The following is a 22,166-nucleotide window of genomic DNA, read 5'->3' on the forward strand; positions in this document are numbered from 1 at the left end:
CATAGACATATATAGATATGAATATACTGTATGTTTATGTCCACAATCATAGACATATATAGATATGAATATACTGTATGTTTATGTCCACAATCATAGACATATATAGATATGAATATACTGTTTATGTTCACAACCATAGACATATATAGATATGAATATACTGTATGTTTATGTTCACAACCATAGACATATATAGATATGAATATACTGTATGTTTATGTTCACAACCATAGACATATATAGATATGAATATACTGTATGTTTATGTTCACAATCATAGACATATATAGATATGAATACACTGTTTATGTTCACAATCATAGACATATATAGATATGAATATACTGTATGTTTATTGATGGAGATAATTTCCAAACACTGTTAATGACATGAATATAATAATCAAGTGCCTTGTATTATTAATTACCTTATATGAATCATGTACTTATGTAAGCAGGAACATGGCTTTTCTGTGTTTCTGCGTGTGTGTAACTTAGAATATTAGGTGCCACTTGGTCTGCATACGTACAAGAGCATGTTTAGACCAGAGGTGATAAGAAGGGTCGAACTGTGCTTCTTCCGACCTTGCAAAACTTCCATCCTTGCCTAGGACGTCAGAAATCCACCACGTGGTTATCCGTGCTGAACGCTAAACTTCTGTCTATATAAACCTTGTGCGATGTGTTTATCATTGCTTCACTTTCAGCCTTGTGCTGGGAGTGAGCCCGATTGCAATTGTTGTTTGTCTAATAAATATACTTATATGCAGCTCCGGAGTCCTGAGGTAACTAGGGTGAATTTTCACCTATCATATTTGGGGGCTCGTGAGCGGGATTCCAACAACCTCATCGACTCTCCACGCTGGGCTAATCATCAGGATCTAAACCGTACGGAGGAGTCACAGATATTTCCCTAACAAATTGTCTAGTCCCCTGGGCGCAGTCAACTTCCTTAAGCCTGTAAAGGAGAGCTAGTGTCTCTCCCGAAGCCCCGAAGCGCGTTCGGTGGAAGAACACGAGAAGGCCTCTGAAGGAAGGGTATAGAAGGAAGGGTGGCCTCTGGGCGCGGAAACATAGCTAGGGAAAATATTTCTATGAGACTCCGTTTTTCTAAAGACCTCCAACTTGAATTGGAAGGAGGCCAGGGCCTGCCAGCGAGGAGAGCCGAGAGTGAAGGAATTGAATTAGACTATAGGGGTTGGACTCCGAGCTGTTTGTGAGTATATTGTTTGTGTGTTGTGCGTGCACGCTAGTATAGTTTTTCTTGGGGTTGAGACTAACTTTATGCTTTTACCAAAGCATTTTATTAATTTTAACTTGCACTATTTTTACTATTTCTCCGTAAAACTGTTTTAAGGGTACCATGGGACTGTCGGAAACCATATTGTGGCTTCAATATATCACATGTTATTCTCAGAGATATTTCCCTAACGGATTTTCTAGTCCCCTGGGTGCAGTCACCTTCCTTAAGCCTGTAAAGGAGAGCTAGTGTCTCTCCCGAAGCCCCGAAGCGCGTTCGGTGGAAGAAGACGAGAAGGCCTCTGAAGGAAGGGTATAGAAGGAAGGGTGGCCTCTGGGCGGGGAAACATAGCTAGGGAAAATATTTAACAGGGTAAGGCGGAATCTATGAAGCAGCACTATGGTTCCGACTGAGCTAAAGACCATGCAGAAGGGTTTTTATTCCTTTTATTCCTTTTATTCCTTTTATCATGATTTTAGTAATCCAAGAAGCCTATCGGAACATCAGGTTCTGATACAATGTTGATCTTTTTTTTTACTCTATGTATTGCTTTTGCTGCTTGCTTTTATGGATTTTATGTAAAGCACTTTGAAGAATTAGATCTCACAATACTAAAAGATATGCTGCAATATTGAGCCATGGTGAAAACATGCCTCAATAAGTGGGGACAGAACCTGTGAGGCTGAAACCAAGGTTGGGCCAGGAGATTGGGTCCTAATCAACAGCCTCAAAAGAAAACACTGCCACTTGCCCAAGTGGGACGGACCATACAAAGTGCTACTGTCAACATCTACCACAGTCAAAATAGCAGAGAGAGCCACCTGGATACATCTAACACATTGTAAACGAGTAAGCCTTCCTTAGAAAGAGACAGAGGATAGGAGCTGTCTTCCTCTACAGTTTTCCAAGGCCGGGCCACTGTGACAGGAAGTCCAACCTACACAGGGGGGGTGTTTTTAGAGACCCCTCGTCTCAAACGTTGGTGAAGAAAACAACACTGTCCAGTGGGGAAGAAGAGCCTATTGGATACTGGGAGGGAGGAGCGATCCCACGCTGTGAAGTCATGGGGAGTTACAAGGGAAAAATTAAACAATGTGTGGAACTTTTGATAATAACTGCACATAACTGCTCTACATTTTGGTACTGTTAACATATTGATCACAACACGCACCGGTCTTGGTCAAATATCCGCGATGGGGCCTGGCTAAATATCATCCATGGTGGGGGAACCAGACTGCCCAAACACGCTTTCCACAAAGAGACTGTTTACATTTTCCTGTCCAGTAATATTCAACAGCCGATGTGATCTGCAGGATGCCTGATGGGGAACAGGGCCTTCAAGGACACAGCAAAGAAACCTTGTTTGAATGTTATCTGAAGCCTAGGCGAGCCAATGACACACACGCAGTTGACACCCACTATGTTGGCCTACAAATGCAAAGTATACAAATGTGTGATGAAGCTCAGAGTGATGATTTTGAGTTTATCCATTGAAATTGATAATTGGCGAATTAAGAAAGATGATTTGTGATTTTGATTGTGATTTTGAATTATCCATTGAAACGGATAAAAGGAGGGACTGATGGAGATAATTTCCAAACACTGTTAATAACTTAAGAATATAATAATCAAGTGCCTTGTATTATTAATTACCTTATATGAATCATGTACTTATGTAAGCAGGAACATGGCTTTTCTGTGTTTCTGCATGTGTGTAACTTAGAATATTAGGTGCCACTTAGTCTGCATACGTACAAGAGCATGTTTAGACCAGAGGTGATAAGAAGGGTCGAACTGTGCTTCTTCCGGCAAAACTTCCATCCTTGCCTCGGACGTCAGAAATCCACCACGTGGTTATCTGTGCTGAACGCTAAACTTCTGTCTATATGAACCTTGTGCGATGTGTTTATCATTGCTTCACTTTCAGCCTTGTGCTGGGAGTGAGCCCGATTGCAATTGTTGTTTGTCTAATAAATATACTTATATGCGGCTCCGGAGTCCTGAGGTAACTAGGGTGAATTTTCACCTATCATTTATGTTCACAATCATAGACATATATACAGTAGATATGTATATACGTCTATGTTCACAATCCCCTGATTGCACTTCATTCATTCACCTGATCCCACACACCAGCATTCCCGGTGTCGTCCGACATTCCATGACACCTGGAGAGTTTCTGGAGGACTTTGTAAATGAAATTGGTCAACTACAGGATGGCTTTGATTTAGAGGGTTTTCTCCATGGTGTGTTTGGGACTGTGAGAATAACTTGTCTGACACAGAAACAGAATCAGAGGGTTGTGGTTTTTTCGAAGAGTTGTCCCGATAGGTACTGAGTACTGAACTATGGGAAGACTGTGTATTGAGGGTCACTTTATGTTTTATTGCAGTACTGCCACATGGATATAGTCTGTTTGCTATCAAACATAGTTCTTAGTGCTATGGTGAAATGGTACATCTTATATATCATCTTGATATGGTACATCTTCTTTGTATAGTTTTTGTTGTGTATGCATATTGCCACTATAAAGGGGATGCGCTCCCCTCTTTCGCTCTCTTGTACATGGACTCTGCCTGCACTCCACTCTGCGCTCCTGATGAGCCAGGGCTACCTGTTCGTACTAGTAATAAATATCAGTTACGTTATCAGCCTCTCCAACGCTTCTTTCTTATTTAATGCGTGCCCCCACCCGGACACAACAGTTTTCATGCTTTCGTGTACTGTTTTTCCTATGTCACAATAAGCTATCTAACTATTTGAAGGGGCTATGCTCATGTTATTTGTCATATAATCTACCCTCTCTCATCAGGTTACACTGGACTCTAAAGTTGTGAATGATAAAAAAAAATGTTTTTTCAAAGCTTTTAATTATTTTATGAAATCATGCTCTCTGTTTAATCCACTCAGTGGTGTGGATGAGACACTGGAGCCTCAAGATAATGTCAATACTATTTCTGAGGAAGGGGGGTCTTATCTCCAACAGAGGTTTCTTCCTTCTCATTCACATCATTTAACCATTATGAAGTTCTCCATGCAAGTGCATGAAAAGCTCTTTGGATGCAGACCAGTTAGACCCCTATCTCTTAAGCCTGATCTATGGTCGTCCGTTTCAGCAGACACGCAGACACGCAGAGCCCTCTGCGTCGTTGCAAACCTTCTCCAAGCACCTCTCCGTGGCCTGATGTGCACCTCCCAAATTTTGTAACTATCCGTCGAAATGACGGAGACCGCAGCCCTGTGTTTACCTTGTTGGTAGTAGCGTGCTAACATTAGATAGCTGGCTCAGACACTTCGCAAATCCCCTCAGACGTATTTTTCAGTTACAATAACTGGGTTTTTACATTGCAGTGTCTATTCCTCAGTAACTTAAAAAAAAAAATCTAAGCAATTAAAAAGTAAAACAAACAACTTTTATATACAAATACGACCATCTACGGAGTTTGGACCGCCATCTTATTTTTGGTTGGCTGGTCTTCTGGTTTGGCTGGTCTTCCCCCCTACATTTTATTGTTGTCATTGTTATTGTATATCCCTCTTAGTAGACCATATTTTTCCAGACATATTTATTTGTATTTAATCGACTTTCGTCATCTTATTGTTATTGTGTGAACTCAGGACATTGCTGTAAGAGTTTAATGCTCAGTCAATTTTCCCTGAATAAACAATGGTTGATTAGTCTGCTTTTATTCTCCTGTAATTCAAGATTTTAAGAAAAAGCCAGTTGCAATGCACATTTAAGAACACTTAAACAAGACATTATATGTAAGTAGCCTAACCACTGATGTACAAAGTTAGGCTACTTTTTTTTGACCCAATCAATTCATATGGTTGTATGTGTGACCAACTTTATTATCTTTGAATAGTGGTTTGTTCTTTCTGGTTTGCTCTGGCCTGTGTAAGCATTACATGCACTGTGCTTACATTCATTCAGAATTGTACAATACCAATTTTCACTGATGCATGCAAACTGGGATCAATTTCTTCTTTCATCTTCAATCTGGTGTGGGGTGTGCTGGATAGTACGAACTCGCAACAGCTATACTATGTTTCCAACAGGTCAGTAGCCTATTAGAGAAAAGTGTAACAAGGTTGATCATTTATTGGGTGGTGTTAAGGTTCAACGGGTCATGTGCAAAATCAAAGTTGATCTCGATCATCAACCGATCGGTCAGACGACGTTAAAACAACTGAAATAAGACGTTTCAAATGGAACGCAATGAATTGGAGATATGACGATCGACGCAGAGCTCAACATGCCCCAGACAGCGAAGCAACGCCGACGTCTTTAAGACCAAAACAAGACGTTCCAAATGGAACGCGATGTGTTTAAGATGTTACACCTTTCTCAGACGTCTATGAGACGTGTGCTTAATAATTCGTTCACCTTGCAATTAATTGTTGTATACTGGAGAAATACGGGCTCAGTGTAATGTATTTTTTTTTTTAATTATTACGATTTGCGGCTGGCGGAGGAATAGTGCACTTTATAGTGAATACTATTTACAGCACTGCAAAGGGTTTGACTATATAGAAGATTATATAGTGGATGAGTGGACATTTAGAACAAAGTTCTAGCATTTCCACACTTCCTAATTCAAAAGAAAAAAATCGCTATGAAAAAATGAACGGGTTTTCGCCAAATCAGCGAGAATAGGGTGAGCGAAACAGGGTACACCATACTATAGTGATTGGCCAGTGACTAACCGTTAGTCTGTCATTTGCTCACCTTTCCCTATGGTCAGTTCTCCCAAGGTTTAGCACTCTAATTGCGTGAATACGAGGGAAAATGTCAGTTTCTGTAAATTGTTATTGGAATTGTAGTCATCCCATAAAATCCGTACTCATACGTGCAATTGCACTTTTCATGCTCAAGGAGTGACTTTGGGTTCGTATTTCTCTAAATGACTGATATTTGCAGGTAGCCATGTACTGGTCTTGTTTTCAAAGTGAGTAACTTATTTAGGGCCTCTGACAGAAAATTGCATACATTTTTCTATTGGTAATGCACGTTGAGGTACGTTTACCTATTTCTTATGCAAACACGCGAAACACCAAGAGAAGTTTTGCGTCACGCGCAACTGCAGAAGTTTGAACTGGACCAAGGGAGGAAAAATATTCATATCACAACTGACGCAAGGGCGCTAAATACGAACTGGGATGAAATGTCATCACAAGTGCATTACATCTAATGGTAGTATCGGAAATGCAACGTTAAGGTGAATCGCAAGGTTCGATCTAACTGTTTAATTACATAGATCCTGTTTGAAGGCTTATTTGCAATTAAGCTAAGTTAGGGAACATAGATAGAAAATCTCTGGCTAACGTTAGCGCTGTTTAAAGCTAACAATAAACTAGTGCTAAGCTAGTTAGCTATAAATGCTAACACTGCAGCTACAAAGTTAGCATCCCAGCCAGTGAGATAACGTTACCAAAATACCGCGTACGTTTTGCAGACGCTACTTCTGAAGAGTGGATCTTCGCTTTAGCGTGTCATGTATGATGGTCTGACCAGTATAACTTAGCTGGCTAGCTAGCTATCGGTAGCGTGAATACCGTGAAGGCCGCGTGTATCCGCGACCTCTCCCTCTAACCAGTCTGGGCTTTCTTCCTCTAAGTGCAGGATGGCGCCTCGGTTACAGCTAGAGAAAGCTGCTTGGCGCTGGGTTGAGACGGTGAAACCAGAAGATATTAAAAACGAACATATCGAATTAGCTTATCGAATCGCTCTGTCTGCGTGCCAAAGAGGAACATGCAGGTAAATATGTTGGCAAATGCCTGCACGTACCACGGACATATTTGATATTTTGCATAGTGAAAGTTAACTTATCGTTAACTGCTAGGCTAACGTAATTTCTTCTTCAGAGTTACGTTTTAAGTTAGACCATGCGGTTAATCTTTGTTTTGTGAATTTCATGACCCGTTTTGGTATGAATTAATAATGTAATTCAATGGAATGGGATGTTTTGGTAACGGGGTTGTGAAATGCAAGGTGAGTAGACTGTCTTCTCATTTTGTGTAGGAGGAATTGTAAGGGGAACCCAAATTGCTTAATTGGAATTGGAGAACATCTCTGGTTGGGGGATATCGACGAGAACACTTTCCATAACATTGATGATCCCAGCTCAGAACGAAGAGACAAGGTATTGACTGTGTTTACAATCTTTTGAAACCCTTCGAGCTATTTTTTGTGATTATGGCCGCTTATGATGTATCTCAAAACCCATTATCATGTGTTTCAACAGTTATGACAACTGTTCATGTATGTTATTGTAAATATATGAAATATATTATCGTTTGTTGAGAGTTGAAGTGTAGTTAAAAAAAAGTGTTGATTTGGACATTATGTTTTATAGTAATATGTAGTTGTGTCCCTTTTCAGAATACATTTGTCGGTTTAACAAACCTGGGGGCCACCTGCTACGTCAACACCTTCCTCCAGGTTTGGTTCCACAACCTGGAGCTCCGTCAAACGTTGTATCTCTGCCAGAACGCCTGGGTTGAGAGCGCAGACTCAGGTTAGCCATATTTACTGTCTATTATGCTTAATTTATGCTACTCCGAGCCCTCTCCGAGCAAACCTCGTACGGGAATCTTGTACGGGAAGTTAGAAAAATTAGTAGGTGCACGACAGCCTCTCCGAGGTGCTCGGAGCGGTTAAAGTCGGAGAGGCGTTCCCTATGTCCGACTCCGTGAAATCGGAGTAGCATAAATTTCGCTTTACTCTACCAATATAGAATACATCCATAGAGATGGAACGGTTGATGTCACAAGCCATGTCTGGGCCGTATTGGCAGGAGAAAGTTCAGTTAAAACACCAGTCTGTCACCTGGATTTGAAACACTAACTAGATGGCAAGATTTGTATCGTCAAAATGATAGACGATACAGAATGTGAAAATAAACGTCTGATATACAACGGCATGTCATTCTACCACCTTCCTAGAGATCCTCAAAGAAGGAATCTGTGTATTCAGCTGTGGCTCATTTAGCCTCTACAAATGATTGTCCTGTTGTAAGAATTACATTGGGTGGTTGATGAAATAGTTTTATAGCCTAGGATATATCTGGATACTGGAGGACAGGAACTTGATTTGCCGTCAGGGTTAGCTTGAAAAGCATGCCAGGAAGGTTGTATAAACCGCATATTTATTTTTGTAGTTTTTTAGAATATAAGTTAATGTCATAAATTTGTAAATGGGCGTAATATTTAAAGAATAGCCTATGTATTGGGCTCTTTTGGAAGGTAACCGATCAGACAGTCTTTCCTGGGTTCAAACTCTATTTGAGGTTCAAACTCTATATTTTTTGTGTGTGACATAACCACTACATCTCTATGCATGTGTGTATAAAGCATGTGTATATAAAGTCTGTTTTAATGGTTAGAATTGCCAATCGGGGCTATTCAATGAGTTTCACAGAATATCTACAATACCCACCCACTGCAGAAAAAGAGCCGCAGACAATATGTGAACATCTTCAGTACCTGTTTGCATTGCTGCAGAACAGCAGCAGAAGATCCATCGACCCGTCTGGCCTTGTGAAAGCTTTAGGACTTAACACGGGACAACAGCAGGTACTGCAGCAGCATCATATTCTTGTCAACTCTGTCCTCTTCTCTTCTCTTCTCTTCTCCTCTGAGTTGTTCTTCTGTGTTTTAATATACCGCATTCATTGTTTCTGTATCCTCCGGAATCAGGAGCCAAATTCAGCCGTTTGTTATATACTCTGATATTTAAAAAAAATAGAATCAATTTTAAACTGTGCTTCCGAAGTCAGTCAAATGCATTATTTATGTTCAGCTAAAGGAAAATGCAAATAGTTGCATGTAGTATGTTTTTTGTTTTTTTTCAATTAAATATTTGCCAGTCTAAATGTCCTGTAATAATGGTCATAGAAACATAAGTGTATTCTTAAACTGGACATTTCTGACTAACCAAAACAAATTAATCAAAAATAGAACTAAATCTTATTGTATATTTTATTGATTAATGCGAGTCATAAAATACAGCTGCTGTCTACTTCCGCTAGACAGCCTGGAGAGAAAATGGGATTTGATCCAATCACAGTTCATTCTCTGTGAAGCTACAGCCTGAGGTCCAATCACAGTTCATTCAGCCTGGAGAGAAAATGGGATTTGATCCAATCACAGTTCATTCTCTGTGAAGCTACAGCCTGAGGTCCAATCACAGTTCATTCTCTGCGAAGCGACAGTCAGAGCTCCACCCTCCAAAGCCTTTCCCATGTGGAGTGAAGTGAGGGCTGGGGATTGTTTTTGTTTATTTTCCAATGCCGGTGTTCAAATGAAACTTTTCAAATGGTGCCAGTGCCTGAACTGATACTTAAGAAAAGAAAAGCACAAAAGGGAGGCAGACGACATTTAAGAACGGCTTTTTTATTTTGAACTTTTAAATTGAATAATACATTAACTGACTTAACACATTACATATATATATACAAATGTAAATTCATTCTAAAAAAGTAACACATTTACATAACAATCCGCAGGATAAATAAAACCTCACCCAACTGCAATAATTTAACACAAAATAACAGTTACAGTAGTAACAGCCAAATACATTTGTGTGGTAACAAACTTCAGCGTCAAAAATTATTTTACAGAAATATTATCTTATTCGCTTTCTCTGGCAAATGATGGCACCTCTCGTGACTAATTGCATGTCCTGCACAGGAGAGCACTCTATCAGATGGACTGAGGCCGATGAGGCCTGTACAACACAGGTGTGTGTTTGAAAGTGCAGACAATAGTCAAGTCAAAGTCAAAGTGTTTATTATCGCATACACCAAATTTCTTCAGCGCAGCGAAATTCTTATGACTTGGCAGCCAACATCTACGCAGTAGACGGCATACAACAGGTAACACAAATAACATATACCAAAATAACATATACCAGAAATAACATATAACATATAACAAGTAACAACAGTTTAAAATACAAGAAGGGCAGTTTCCAGGGTGGGGAATATTAAATTAAATAAGATAAAAAAATATGGGGAGGCTGTCCCTCTTCTACCACCACCACCAGGCTACAGGGTCTTGTCCTGATGGGATTGAAGGGAGGCAGGCATCTGTACTTCTCACTCTTTCTTGACACCTTTAGAGATGGAGAGGGTTGTTGCCTGAAGAAGCTCTCAGTCCACATCCTCAAACAGTTCCTCTAGGGCGGACTTCTTGGCGTGCTTCTTGTGACACGGAGGCCGTAAATGACCACAAAAAGTAGTGTTTTAGATAAACGTGCTTTAAAATGCATTCATTTGAGATGTTCCATGATTATGAACTTGCATGTTTCTACTTTCATCCTCAGTGGCCTTAAGGCTCTATTGGAAGCTGTAGACAAAATCTTGCACATTCTCACACTTCATCATAGAAGTTGTAACATGGCACACATGGGAAACAAGGATGAGCATAAAAAAAGCTGTTTTGTTGCACTGCCAACTGCTGGTTTCTCCAGCCTATCCCAGGTATCCACACAACAGCACATCCAAGTCTCCCTTTTAAAGTGAGGGTCGCTCAAAGTGGCCTCCTGGAGGAAGTTCTGAATGTCTTCCTCCTGTAATGACATGACAGCCATTTAGTGTCCAACAGTGAACATTATGTTGTTCGCCCTCTTTCTTTGTAAGCATAGGCTCTGAATGGAAGTGGGAAATCACTGGTATAATTTTTCCAGATCTTCCCTGACCGTCTCTTTCATAGCACTGGTAAATGCAGTGTCCTCTTCAGCCACCTTGAAATGCCCCTCCAGCTTAGTCAGGATGGGGAGAATTTGCCTGCATGTAAGGGTAGTAGTTCCACGTAGTTCCACGTTGGTGGAACGAACTGCCTAGTACTACCAGAGCAGGGGCGTCCCTCTCTACTTTCAAGAAGCTTTTGAAGACCCAACTCTTCAGAGAGCACCTCCCTTCCTAACTGGCACCTTGACTAGCGCTTAACTTGCACTTCAGCAGTTAACTTGCACTTCTTTTTTTTTTTCTAGGTCGTTTTTCTAATTCTTATGTAAAGTAGCATTTATTGTTACACCATGTTTTTTTTATTGCTCTTAACTTGACCTTGTACGTCGCTTTGGACAAAAGCGTCTGCTAAATGACTAAATGTAATGTAAATGTAAATGTAAGGGACTACTCACTGCATACACAGAGGCTTGAGGTGTACAACAGCTTCATGATGTTAACAAACTGTTCTGCTTTCTGGAAGTTGTCATCTGTGATTTCATTCCAGTCTGGAGGGGGAAAAAAAGAAGATAGAAGAATAAAATATCAACTATTCTATTGTTATTTAACAACTGATCTTGTCATCACCCGTCTTTTTTCTATTGGCTTGCTTGCTGAGTCAATGGTCAAGTGATACTGCTCCAAAAACCTCCCCACCATCAGAGGGAAAGGGAGTTGTGTTCTGACATCCAGAATCATGTTTTTCTGGCAGATCGGAAACACGAATAAACATTTTGAATATGGTGGACCTCTTCAGCTACACCATGACGACAGCTCAAAGTCTGGCACACTGCTTTGTAACGGGCACTGATGCTGTAAACCTTCTGTGCTGTCGGGATTTATGGTATGGACGAAACACCCAAGGTTTTTTTTTTCTTGGACGCAGTCCGTCGAGGTTGCAGTGTCCTTTTGCATTGTCTGAGCCAGCCGTCACAGAAATAACAACGTCCGTTGATAACCCCCTGTGCCAAGTCTGAAACACCTGGCTGTCTGTTTTGTCAGAGATAGACTGTGCAAGTAGCGCACTGTCTGTGATGTCATTTTAGGAGGACGGCCACTATCGCTCAGATTAGTGGTACTATGGCTCAGATTGTGTGATTTTGCGCATAAATAAATTATAATAAAAACGAACCATCAAAAACCATTGTGTGTGCGTGGCTGTGACCCTGATGTCTCTGCTCCTCTGAGACTATATCTATATACACCTGAATTTCCCTAACGGGATTAATACAAGTTTATCTCTATACACCTGAATTTCCCAAACGGGATTAAACAAGTTTATCTCTATACACCTGAATTTCCCAAACGGGATTAATACAAGTTTATCTCTCTCTCTCTCTGAGACTGATCAACCAGTCAATGGTCTTGGCCAATCAAGCTGAAAACTGGCTGATTCCGGTCACCAGCCAAAAAAGCGATGCGTCTTTACTGTGTAGTCTAGTTGTAGGCTATAACTTGCAACATAGGTTATCTAGAAAAGTATGGTTTCAAAATGACCTATAGCAACAGTGAACAAGGCATTTCTGCAGAATGCTTTGAAAAGTGTGCGTTTAAAAGCTATAATGTCTTTTTCTGTGGCTAAACATTTCTCTCTTTAGTTTCATGTCTGGTTGCCAATCAGAAGAATGTGACAGTTTTTGATTGCATTATATTAGAATAATGTAGTGTCAAGCACGACCGTGCTGTGAAGTTGCAATTTACCTATCGCTAAGCCCCGCCCCCCCCTAGTTACTGTTAGAAATCCTGACTTAACTGTTGTGGCAAACTGCCTTGGTCACTTGAGGTATTTCTCTAAGGGCTTGGATAGAGGTGCGGAATCTTCACTGGCCTCATGACTTGATTATAATTCAACGCATTTCAACGCAATAGTGTGAGCCAAGCGTAAAAAGCATCTACAGGCTGTTACTTCAGCAAAGGGAGGCTCTCCTGATTTCATTATTCCACTAGGGTGCCCACAATTTGCACATATCTGTTATTGTTATGATGCACACTGCATTGTCTATTCCCTCGGTTCCCAAACTCCCAGGGGTACGCGAAGTGGTTCAGGGGGTAGCTGGAGATTGAAGGTCTGAAGGGGTACGGGACTGTAAAAAGTTTGGGAACCACTGCACTAGGGTGCGCACAATTTGCACATATCTGTTATTGTTATGATGCACACTGCATTGTCTATTCAATAAATGTTATTACAGATCTAAAATGTTACTTTTCCCATAATGTCCAAATTAAGTTGCTGCTTTGAAAGACCACCAGATTATAATCTGAACTAATGATAATTATTATACCTTTTAATTAGGTATTAAATAATTAGGTTCCTGTAAAGAACGCCAGCCATATTGACAAGCCATGGTCTTTGACAGATGGGCCATAAGCAGTGACATTGGGGAGGAGCAGGAACAGAGGAGTTGGAAAGAGCTTCTCTGATGAGCTGACTTCATGACCCTCTGGCCTAAGAATCAGAACTCTGCCTGCCGATTGTTAGGATTCCCAGGGTTGGTTTTCTCCCTTCCAGATGGGCCCTCTTGACTAGTGGAAGAGAAACCCTCTGCCCTTTTCTCCAGCCAGTGCACGGTGGTTGGCATCAGTTGACCAGGGTTTCCTCTAGCGTCTGCCACCCCCCTTTAAAGATCTGTCCCTGTTCGGTTGTCAGTCATCCTGTTGCTTTGCTGTAGACTGGAGAAAAGGTGGAGATCTGTTTATGGGGTGAGAACCATTTGGCTCTTATTGCGGAAAAAACTAACGACAATCTTACAAGTCCACAAGCAAGAGTCGAGAGGCTGAATGTGCAGATCTAAGGTTTCATTGCAGTCTTTTAAATCCGCAATGAAGCTGGTCCATGGAGCTTCTTGGAGTAAAAACTGCTGAGAGGGCCACATTGATAGTACAGACTGATGGGCCATTCCCTTTTACAGTGGGGAGGAGGAGGGAGGTCAACACACCTGGAAGTCAGAATGCACTGATCACCTACGTGTCACCTCAGAGCTCAAAATATTATAATGCTTATGCTTATAATGTGTTTTTTTCAGCAGCTGAAAATAGGTTTGGGAAGTTGTTTACAGTTGATTCAAACTTAATATATAATAATAATAACATTCTTACTACTCTCAGATCATTGGTTGCTGAGTTAGGGCTGTATTGGCATATTGGCCTCAGACTCTGCAGGGTTAAAAAAAATCCTGAGAGAAATATTGGGATGTGGATATATGCAAAGGCTATGTTGAAGTTTGCCAATACTGTTGGAGGAGCAGTTGAGAAAAGCACAAGTTCTTCCCCCATTTCCTAAACATCACTGTCAAAAGTAATGTTACATAGCAAATAAAGGTAAAAGCAGAATATTGTACACTTATATTCACATACAGCTTGCATTCACACACACGCCATATTTGTAGGGAGACGCCACTGCTACTTCCCTGGTACTTCCGGTATTTCCCTGGGTTCTAGAAGCAATTAAAGATGCAGTCCGCAATTTGGTTTTTGCGAAAGCTCAACAGCCAATAAAATGACACCCCTTCCTTTCATGCACCTGCAAAATATGATCACGTCTTTGGTAGTATTTATGCACATTTTCGGAAATCTCTAGGGAGTTCACAAACTTTCTATCGCCACTACCAATCAAAATGAATTTGAAGATGACAAAAACTCATCACCCAAAAAATGCCAAAAGCCGTAGAAAAACCGCAAACTGTCGCTTTTAATGTGTTGACTTGAAGGTGCGCTGCATTTCTACAGTGTTGTTGTGGTACTGTGAAGTGTATACAGTATATAGTGTGTGTGTTTTCTACAGATGACGAAGCCACTTGAATTTCATGATTCACAGTATTTGGGAATGTAGTCCCATTTCTCATCTCTCTGCCCCTCTTTTTTTTTCACATTTAGGATGCACAAGAGTTCTCCAAGCTCTTCCTCTCCCTCCTGGAAGAATTCCTCCTAAAGCAGAAGAACCCAAACCTCCAAAATGTCATTCAGGAGCAGTTCTGTGGAATGATTTCCTACGTCACTGTGTAAGGCATAAACACTTTTCTTTGGTGTGCCTGCAACAATGAATGGAGGAACTGTTTGTGACGCATGTGACGAACTGTGTATTTAATTGAGAAGGAATGTTGATTGCACAAGGGCGACAGTGGTACAGGAGGTTAATAAGTCGTCTAGTAATCAGAAGGTTGCTAGTTCGATTCCCTGTCGAAGCGTCCTTGAGCAAGACACTGAACCCCTAATTGCTCCTGATGTGCAGTGTGCCATCAGTGTAAATGTAAAATGTGTATACATTGTAAGTCGCACATATGTAAGTCGCTTTGGATAAAAGTGTCTGCTAAATGTAAATGTAAAATGTAAATTGCACAGGTTTCCTTAACCAACAGCCTTGTGCCTCCTTCTACAGTGTTTAACATCTTGAATTTTCACGGCTGGTCAGCCCTTGATGTGTTGCCTGTTCTATTAAAAGGCAATTTTTCACTTTGCCACTTTTTCGTTTCCAAAATGAACTTGTGTGTGGTCTTTCACAAATGTCTGAAGCTTTTTTGGACTTTTTAAAAAGATGTTTTCCCTTTCGGCACACAGGTGTGACCAGTGCGGTCGGTCTTCCTCCCTACCCTCCCGATTCTACGAATTGGAGCTTAACATCCAAGGACACAAAAATCTCATGGAGTGTCTCACAGAGTTCCTAAAGGTACATCTTTTTAACTGCAGAAAGGGATGTAGTTCTGGGAGAATGTTTAGGAGTTGATTTTCTTTGAACTGTCACACTTCATACGGCCTTGCAGGCAGAGGTGTAGTTCAAAGGCCTCCATAGTGTTTCTACATGTTCCTATTATTGTTGTGGGTCCCTCTTTTGCTGCTTTTTGAAACACTTGTCTTCTATGAATGATTCATTTGTCTTTTAACTTGTAAAAACTTCCATACATTTCCATCACCTGCTCATTATTGTTTAGCCGTTTATCTGAACTAAGGATGTATGTACCAGCTAGCTAGATATCTTACTGACTTCTTTCTGACAATCATTCTTTTTAAAACTTCGACTTGTTAGCCAGCTAATCTGTTTTTGTTTTCCGTATCCATAGTATCGGTAGACACTTGTTGACTTCAATTCTAGATATAACTCAGCAGTAGAATGATTGTGTAGCCCCCAACACCACAACAGAGCTGTCAAAATGAAAGCGCTATGTAACAGCGGAGGCAGTGCAAAAGCTGAAGTCATTAAATTGTAGATAAATACAAAAAGTAAAAATGCAAAAATAGAGAAATGAAGCTAACATAACCAGTAACCAGAAAAAACAGTGGAAGCACTGGAGGAACCAGAAGTGGGATGCAAACGATGTCTCGTACCCCAGAGACAAGAAATACTTTGTCCCGTAAAGAAGGTTTAAACACCTTTCTATAACAGTTCTGTGGAAACTTTGAATGGTAACTGTAGCAACCATTAGTAAATAGCTTGGAAAGGTTCTCCATCAGTAGGGGCCACTACAGTCAGTGTGTAGTCAGGCAAGCTAAGGAAAACGCACACGATTCCACACCCCTTTTATTGGACATCCCAATCAGAAGAAATCACATGCACACACCCACCATCTCTTCTCCTGTAATTACACACCCATTTCAATATGCTAATAAATATGAAGAAAAGTAGCCCACCCCGTCTTCAGATGAAACAAATTGTCAAACGTACGCAGCAAATTAACTTCAAAAAGAAATGAAAGAGAACATGAGGTACATTTATTTGTGAACTGGATTAATAACAAAAGCAAACGGGTGGAAAGGGAGAGCGTGGGTATAAATACAGCAACCGCATGATCCCAAATCAGTCAACGTCAAGAGGAGGACCAGTTGAACAGTAGATTCAATTAAGTGCGCACATAAATGAAAAAGTTCCAAAATCGAGTCTTTTCTTCCAAAGACTATTTCTTCTATTGGCAGTGTCCTATAAGACCGAAGCTGCCTGTTGTGTCCTCTTATTTCATGGCATACACTCTTGATACATCTGACTGTGATATGAGGGTCAGATAATGTCAAGTAAAAAAAACTCAAATCCTTCCCCTCTCTGTCTAGTTTGAGTATCTCAGAGCTTGTGTAGGCCCTTGCCTCTGATGTGTGTGTTCTGGTCTTTATCTCAGAGGTTGTGTAGGCCCTTGCCTCAGAGCTTGTGTAGGCCCTTGCCTCTGATGATGATGTGTGTTCTGGTCTTGCCTCTGATGATGATGTGTGTTCTGGTCTTTCCTAGGAGGAAAAGCTGGATGGGGACAACCGCTACCACTGTGAGAGCTGCCAGACTAAACAGAATGCCACACGTCACATCAAATTACAGAGTCTCCCTCGAACCCTTAACCTGCAGCTCATGCGCTTTGTCTTCGACAGGTAAGCTCTGCTTCCAACGCTAGGCCCACTGTGCTGATGCATAGCAATGAAAAGGACATTCTCAAAGTTGAATTTTAGGGCTTTTTCTAGCCTTGATTGAGAGTAAGGGTCATGAAGGAAAATGATTGGGACAAAAATGTAGTAGAATGCCGGACTCGTAGTGGGTTGTTAGGGTGTTGTAAAGACATCGATGCTACTGCTATGCTATGACTCGCCTTTAAATGCTTCATTATTTTATTAGTTACAACTTAAATCATACTGTTTAGGTAGTTAACCAGTAGTTAGCTAGCTGCCTTGTTACATAGCTAAGTTGGCAGCCTAGAAACCACTGTATGGCCTATTTGTATACCTTTTTAGTCTTATATACTTGGCTGTTTTTGTATAAATAAGCTATCAATCAATAATTCAGTCAATCTACAATATATTGATATTATATATATATATATATATATATATCTACTGTCATTGTGACTGACTTGATGTTTAATATGTCAGACATTAAAGCAGTATTATGGAGTTATGGTCTAAAACTAAGCAAGCTATCTACCTAGGAAACATGCAAAAACCTTGCAAACACCACCAACAGCTGAGTTGGCACTGATAAAAGCTTGCCAACATGCTAACGGGTGTTGTTTGGCAACACAATTGGTGATGATGTGCTGTGAAGACTTTTTTTTCCACATAGGGTGTTCTGTGCTAGACCACAGAACTACATAGTGCATAGCCTGAATGGCTAGTGGGTACGGCAGGTGTGTTTATCTGTCCTTCATAGGACCATATACCATGAAACTAAATTTGAAGGTGATACCAAAAGTAGCTGCCTGTAAAAAAAAGTACCTCAAATTGTTGCACTGGGTGGCTTTAACAGATTGTATTGGTAAAGTACAGTATACACACTGGCTAACTGATGCTCTGGTTGTCCCTCTGTTTGATTCCTCCACAGGAAAACGGGCCACAAAAAGAAGCTAAACACCTTCATTAATTTCCCAGAGATCCTGGATATGGGGCCTTTCATGGAAAGAAAAGGTATGTTCCCCTTAAATGTCCAAATTTTCTCCCTCAGAATTGTGCTACTTTGCTTGAATTTGAATGTTTGTGTTGATGTCAGAGCTTCACTATAGCATATTAAGGGTCCCAGCAGAATACCTGCATCTTTCTGTCCTTATTCTTCTAATTCACTAATTCACTTTAAAAAATAAAATAAAATTGTAGAACAGGTGATCAGGCGCCAAACCTAATATAAATCTCTAATCCTTGTTCTTTTTTTAATCCATATAAGTGTTACTGTAATTTCCTGACTATTAACTGTGGTTTATACATCAATTTTTTAAACTTTCCGCAGCCCTGCGGTTAACACTAGGGTGCATCCGTGTCTATACATGGAAATGCTTTTTTTTTTTTTTTTCCCCACCAGGAAATTAGTAACATGCACTCTCAGTATCTCTGCCAGGTAGAATGGGTTTCACTCCCTTTTTCTCATATGAATCCCATTAATGTATCAGGTCAAAATGCACTCAGTCTTCCATAACAATAACTGCTCGACCCTCCATGAGAGGTCTAATAAAACATGCTAGGTTATCTCCGGCTGACCTAGTTATGAATTATCCTTGCTATCTTCACAGTTGGCAGCTGCCAGCGTGTGTTAATATGAACTCGTGTTCATTTGGTGTGCTTTCACCAGGGCACATTTGCTTACATGTGGTCAGTGGCCAGTATTTACCATTGGGATTTACCTTGAATTTGGTATACATGTTTATGTTCATACAGACTTTTTTTGAAATGTCGTCTAAAGGTTGCTCTTATCACGAACACCATAACTGCTCAATCTACAAATTGAATGCTGTTGTCTTGCACAATTCTGTTTGGATCCTGATTATCACTTCTTGTGGCTTTTATTAGAGTTTGTGTTTGTATATTGAAGCTTGAACTTCAGGCTGTAGCAAATTTCAGTCTGTTTTGATCCTAGAGGAGAAGTGTGTTTTTGAGCTGAGTGCTGTACTTATCCATCGAGGCATCAGTGCGTATTCAGGACACTACATCGCTCACGTGCGAGACGCGCTCTCCAACGACTGGTACAAGTTCAACGACGAGGAGATTGAGAAAATGGAGGGAAAGAAACTCCAGCTGGGACTTGAGGAGGATATTGGTAAATGCATTTACCTCTTTGTTTTAGTTTATTTTCTGTGTTGTTTTTTAGAATGCATTGTTTTAATTGCTCTGTCCAAAATGACTCTGTTTTGAATACATATTATTCGATCTCATTATAATCTTATTCATTATTTTAAATTAATTTATTATCTTTTTTTTGGTATATTATCTTATTTTCTGCACTTTATTAGCACTTCTATTACTTTGTATTATTGTTGTTGTGACTGTCTATACTATGTTAAGCACCTTGAGATTTCTTTGTATTTTAAAGTGTGCTATATAAATAAAATCCATTATTATTATTATTATTATTTATTTATCATTTTATGGCAATGATTTGACCTTTGGGAAAGATCTTAGTTCAAAAGTTCAAAGTACTTTATTTGTCATTGTCACAAAAACAACGAGACAGTAGAGGCAGCAACAGACAGCTAAAAATGTAAGTTGCTGTGGACATTAACTGCCACAGCTAAATAATAATAGATCTTAGAACATGCTAATTGCTGAATCTTTTAATGAGGTCCATCGTAGAGACACCTTGTTTGGTTACATTTTTCATTTGTACTCATTCCATTCTATTGATTCGCTTTGCTTCAATTTTTTTATTACAGCGGAAACTGTCAAAATATCCCAGAGCCGGAAGCCCAAGTGTAGCAGAGGATACCATTGCTCTCGAAACGCCTACATGCTGGTGTACAAACGGCAACCGGAGCAGGACGACAGGAACGACACCAATGCAGTAGTACCAGGTAAGAGAGGACACACACAGGGATGGATGGAGCTGAAGTTCACTGTAGATCATCGGTTCCCAAACTGGGGTACGCAAAGTGGTTCAGGTGGTGGGGGGGGGGGGGGGGGGTACGTAGCTGGAGATTGAAGGTCTGAAGGGGTACGGGACTGTAAAAAGTTTGGGAACCACTGCTGTAGATGAATCATTTCATGTTTGCAAGTGTTCATGAATGCATGTAGTTTGAGCTGGAGATGATCTAGGATGTAGAGGTAAGGTCAATTCTTCAAACCTCCCCTGTCATCACATTGAAGGGGAAGCCATTTTGCACACTCCTGGATTGGCTGCCTACTTCTTTGTGCCGTTAGTGATTCTTAATCAGAATCAGAAGCATAATGGGTGGTAACTCTGAATAAGATATTTTATAGTGCACAAAAACTATTCCGCAGAACCATGTCTGAAATGAAAATGAATAATGAATGCCTATGACCTAACACTTTCAGTGACCACCTAAGTAACTAGTTACAGATTTGGATGGTAGAGAGGCCATTATCCGTCCCTCTAGTTGCCATTTTGATATTTTGACTTAAGATTTGATTATAAATAGAAACTTAATTGTCCATATGAATGCAGTGCCTGAAACCTTTCTACTCATAGCATACTGGAGACCTTTCTACTAATAGCATACTACTAATAGCATACTCAATACCTTTCTACTAATAGCATACTACTAATAGCATACTGGAGACCTGTCTACTCATAGCATACTCAAGACCATGTCCAGGTCTATTGTTTACAATATTTAACAATTGTAATAATTGACTGGTTTAAGAAAGACTGAAAGAAAGAAAGAAAGAAAGAAAGACATTTTTTTTTTACATTTGCAGATTAATAAATGAAATTTCAAGTGTTTTGAGGTGTGCATGTTTTGTGGTTTTCATCACCTACCGCTATTATTCTTTGACCATAATATATTATCTGCTGTTTTGTGTGTTGCTCCTTAAGATAGGCCTATTTTTTACTGGCTATACTAGCCCATTGCACAGACTGTACTATTTATATCACTTTGCACTATCCTCACACACACACAAGCACAAGTACTCAATCCTTGCACTATCCACACAAGCACATGGACACTATCTCTCTGCACTCTTTGCACTACTTTCCTCTTGGACATCAACACTGACACAACCAATGCACACTGTAATATCTGTATAATATCTGTATACACCCCACTCCCTGTGAACATGTTCTCCCTATGTGTATTTTTTTTCTACTGTGATTCTACTGTGATTTGTGTATGTATGTTTGTGAGTTAAGTTAAGTGTATAAGCTATCTATCTATCTATCTATCTATCTATCTTTCTTAAGAGTTCCTTGAGACACTGGTGGCCAAGGACAACAGGAAGTTTGAGGAGTGGTGCAGCGAGCTGGCCGAGATGAGGAAGCAGAGCGTCGACAAGGGCAAGGCCAAGCACGAGGAGGTGAAGGGGCTCTTCACGTTGTTGCCCGTGGAAGACGGTCGGTAAAAACATTTCATTTCCATAACACACAACCCCTCACACAGCATTCATGTCTAGGAACTGCACTGTGGAGTGATAACCATACTATATACAGTATTATAAGAAAAACTGACATGCTAATGACAGAACTTACCCCCCCTTTGACACTCACCAGTTACTATTTGTAGACCATCTTGGTGTGGTACACCTTGATGTATGTGGTGAAGCACAGGGCAGCTTTGTCAGGGCAAGTCTTGCAGAAAAAAAGACATCAGACATCTGTTTCCTTCCGGTCCTCCCATCGCTTGTCCTCTTCCTAGAGGAGAAGATTTTGCAATCAAGCGCACTTTTGCGTGGTGTCGCCCCACCAGACACTCAGGTACTACACCCTAAGTACAACATGAAGGCGTTTACTAAGGCCACTTCCTTCACATGGTGATAGAAACTGTGGTACTACTTCGCACTCCGGTGCCAATG

At 40.4% G+C, this 22,166-nt stretch overlaps 1 protein-coding gene across 8 annotated transcripts in view; it reads left to right on the forward strand.

Annotated features, from left to right (window-relative positions):
• The first annotated feature begins 5,989 nt into the window (after positions 1 to 5,989).
• The window catches only part of usp48 (ubiquitin specific peptidase 48), a 45,441-nt gene continuing 29,264 nt past the window's right edge, over positions 5,990 to 22,166 (forward strand). The window contains exons 1-12 of one of the 8 annotated variants that reach the window (XM_031568565.2): positions 5,990 to 6,130; positions 6,866 to 7,000; positions 7,265 to 7,385; positions 7,625 to 7,760; positions 8,690 to 8,817; positions 14,844 to 14,968; positions 15,525 to 15,633; positions 17,179 to 17,312; positions 18,256 to 18,338; positions 19,279 to 19,458; positions 20,072 to 20,209; positions 21,559 to 21,708. In XM_031568565.2, the coding sequence (XP_031424425.1) occupies positions 6,867 to 7,000; positions 7,265 to 7,385; positions 7,625 to 7,760; positions 8,690 to 8,817; positions 14,844 to 14,968; positions 15,525 to 15,633; positions 17,179 to 17,312; positions 18,256 to 18,338; positions 19,279 to 19,458; positions 20,072 to 20,209; positions 21,559 to 21,708 (1,438 nt within the window). In that variant the 5' untranslated portion in view covers positions 5,990 to 6,130; position 6,866. The other 7 variants (XM_031568564.1, XM_031568563.2, XM_031568562.1 and 4 more) reach the window with 7 other exon arrangements.

Source organism: Clupea harengus, chromosome 5, assembly GCF_900700415.2.
Source record: "Clupea harengus chromosome 5, Ch_v2.0.2, whole genome shotgun sequence".
Lineage (NCBI taxonomy): Eukaryota > Metazoa > Chordata > Actinopteri > Clupeiformes > Clupeidae > Clupea > Clupea harengus.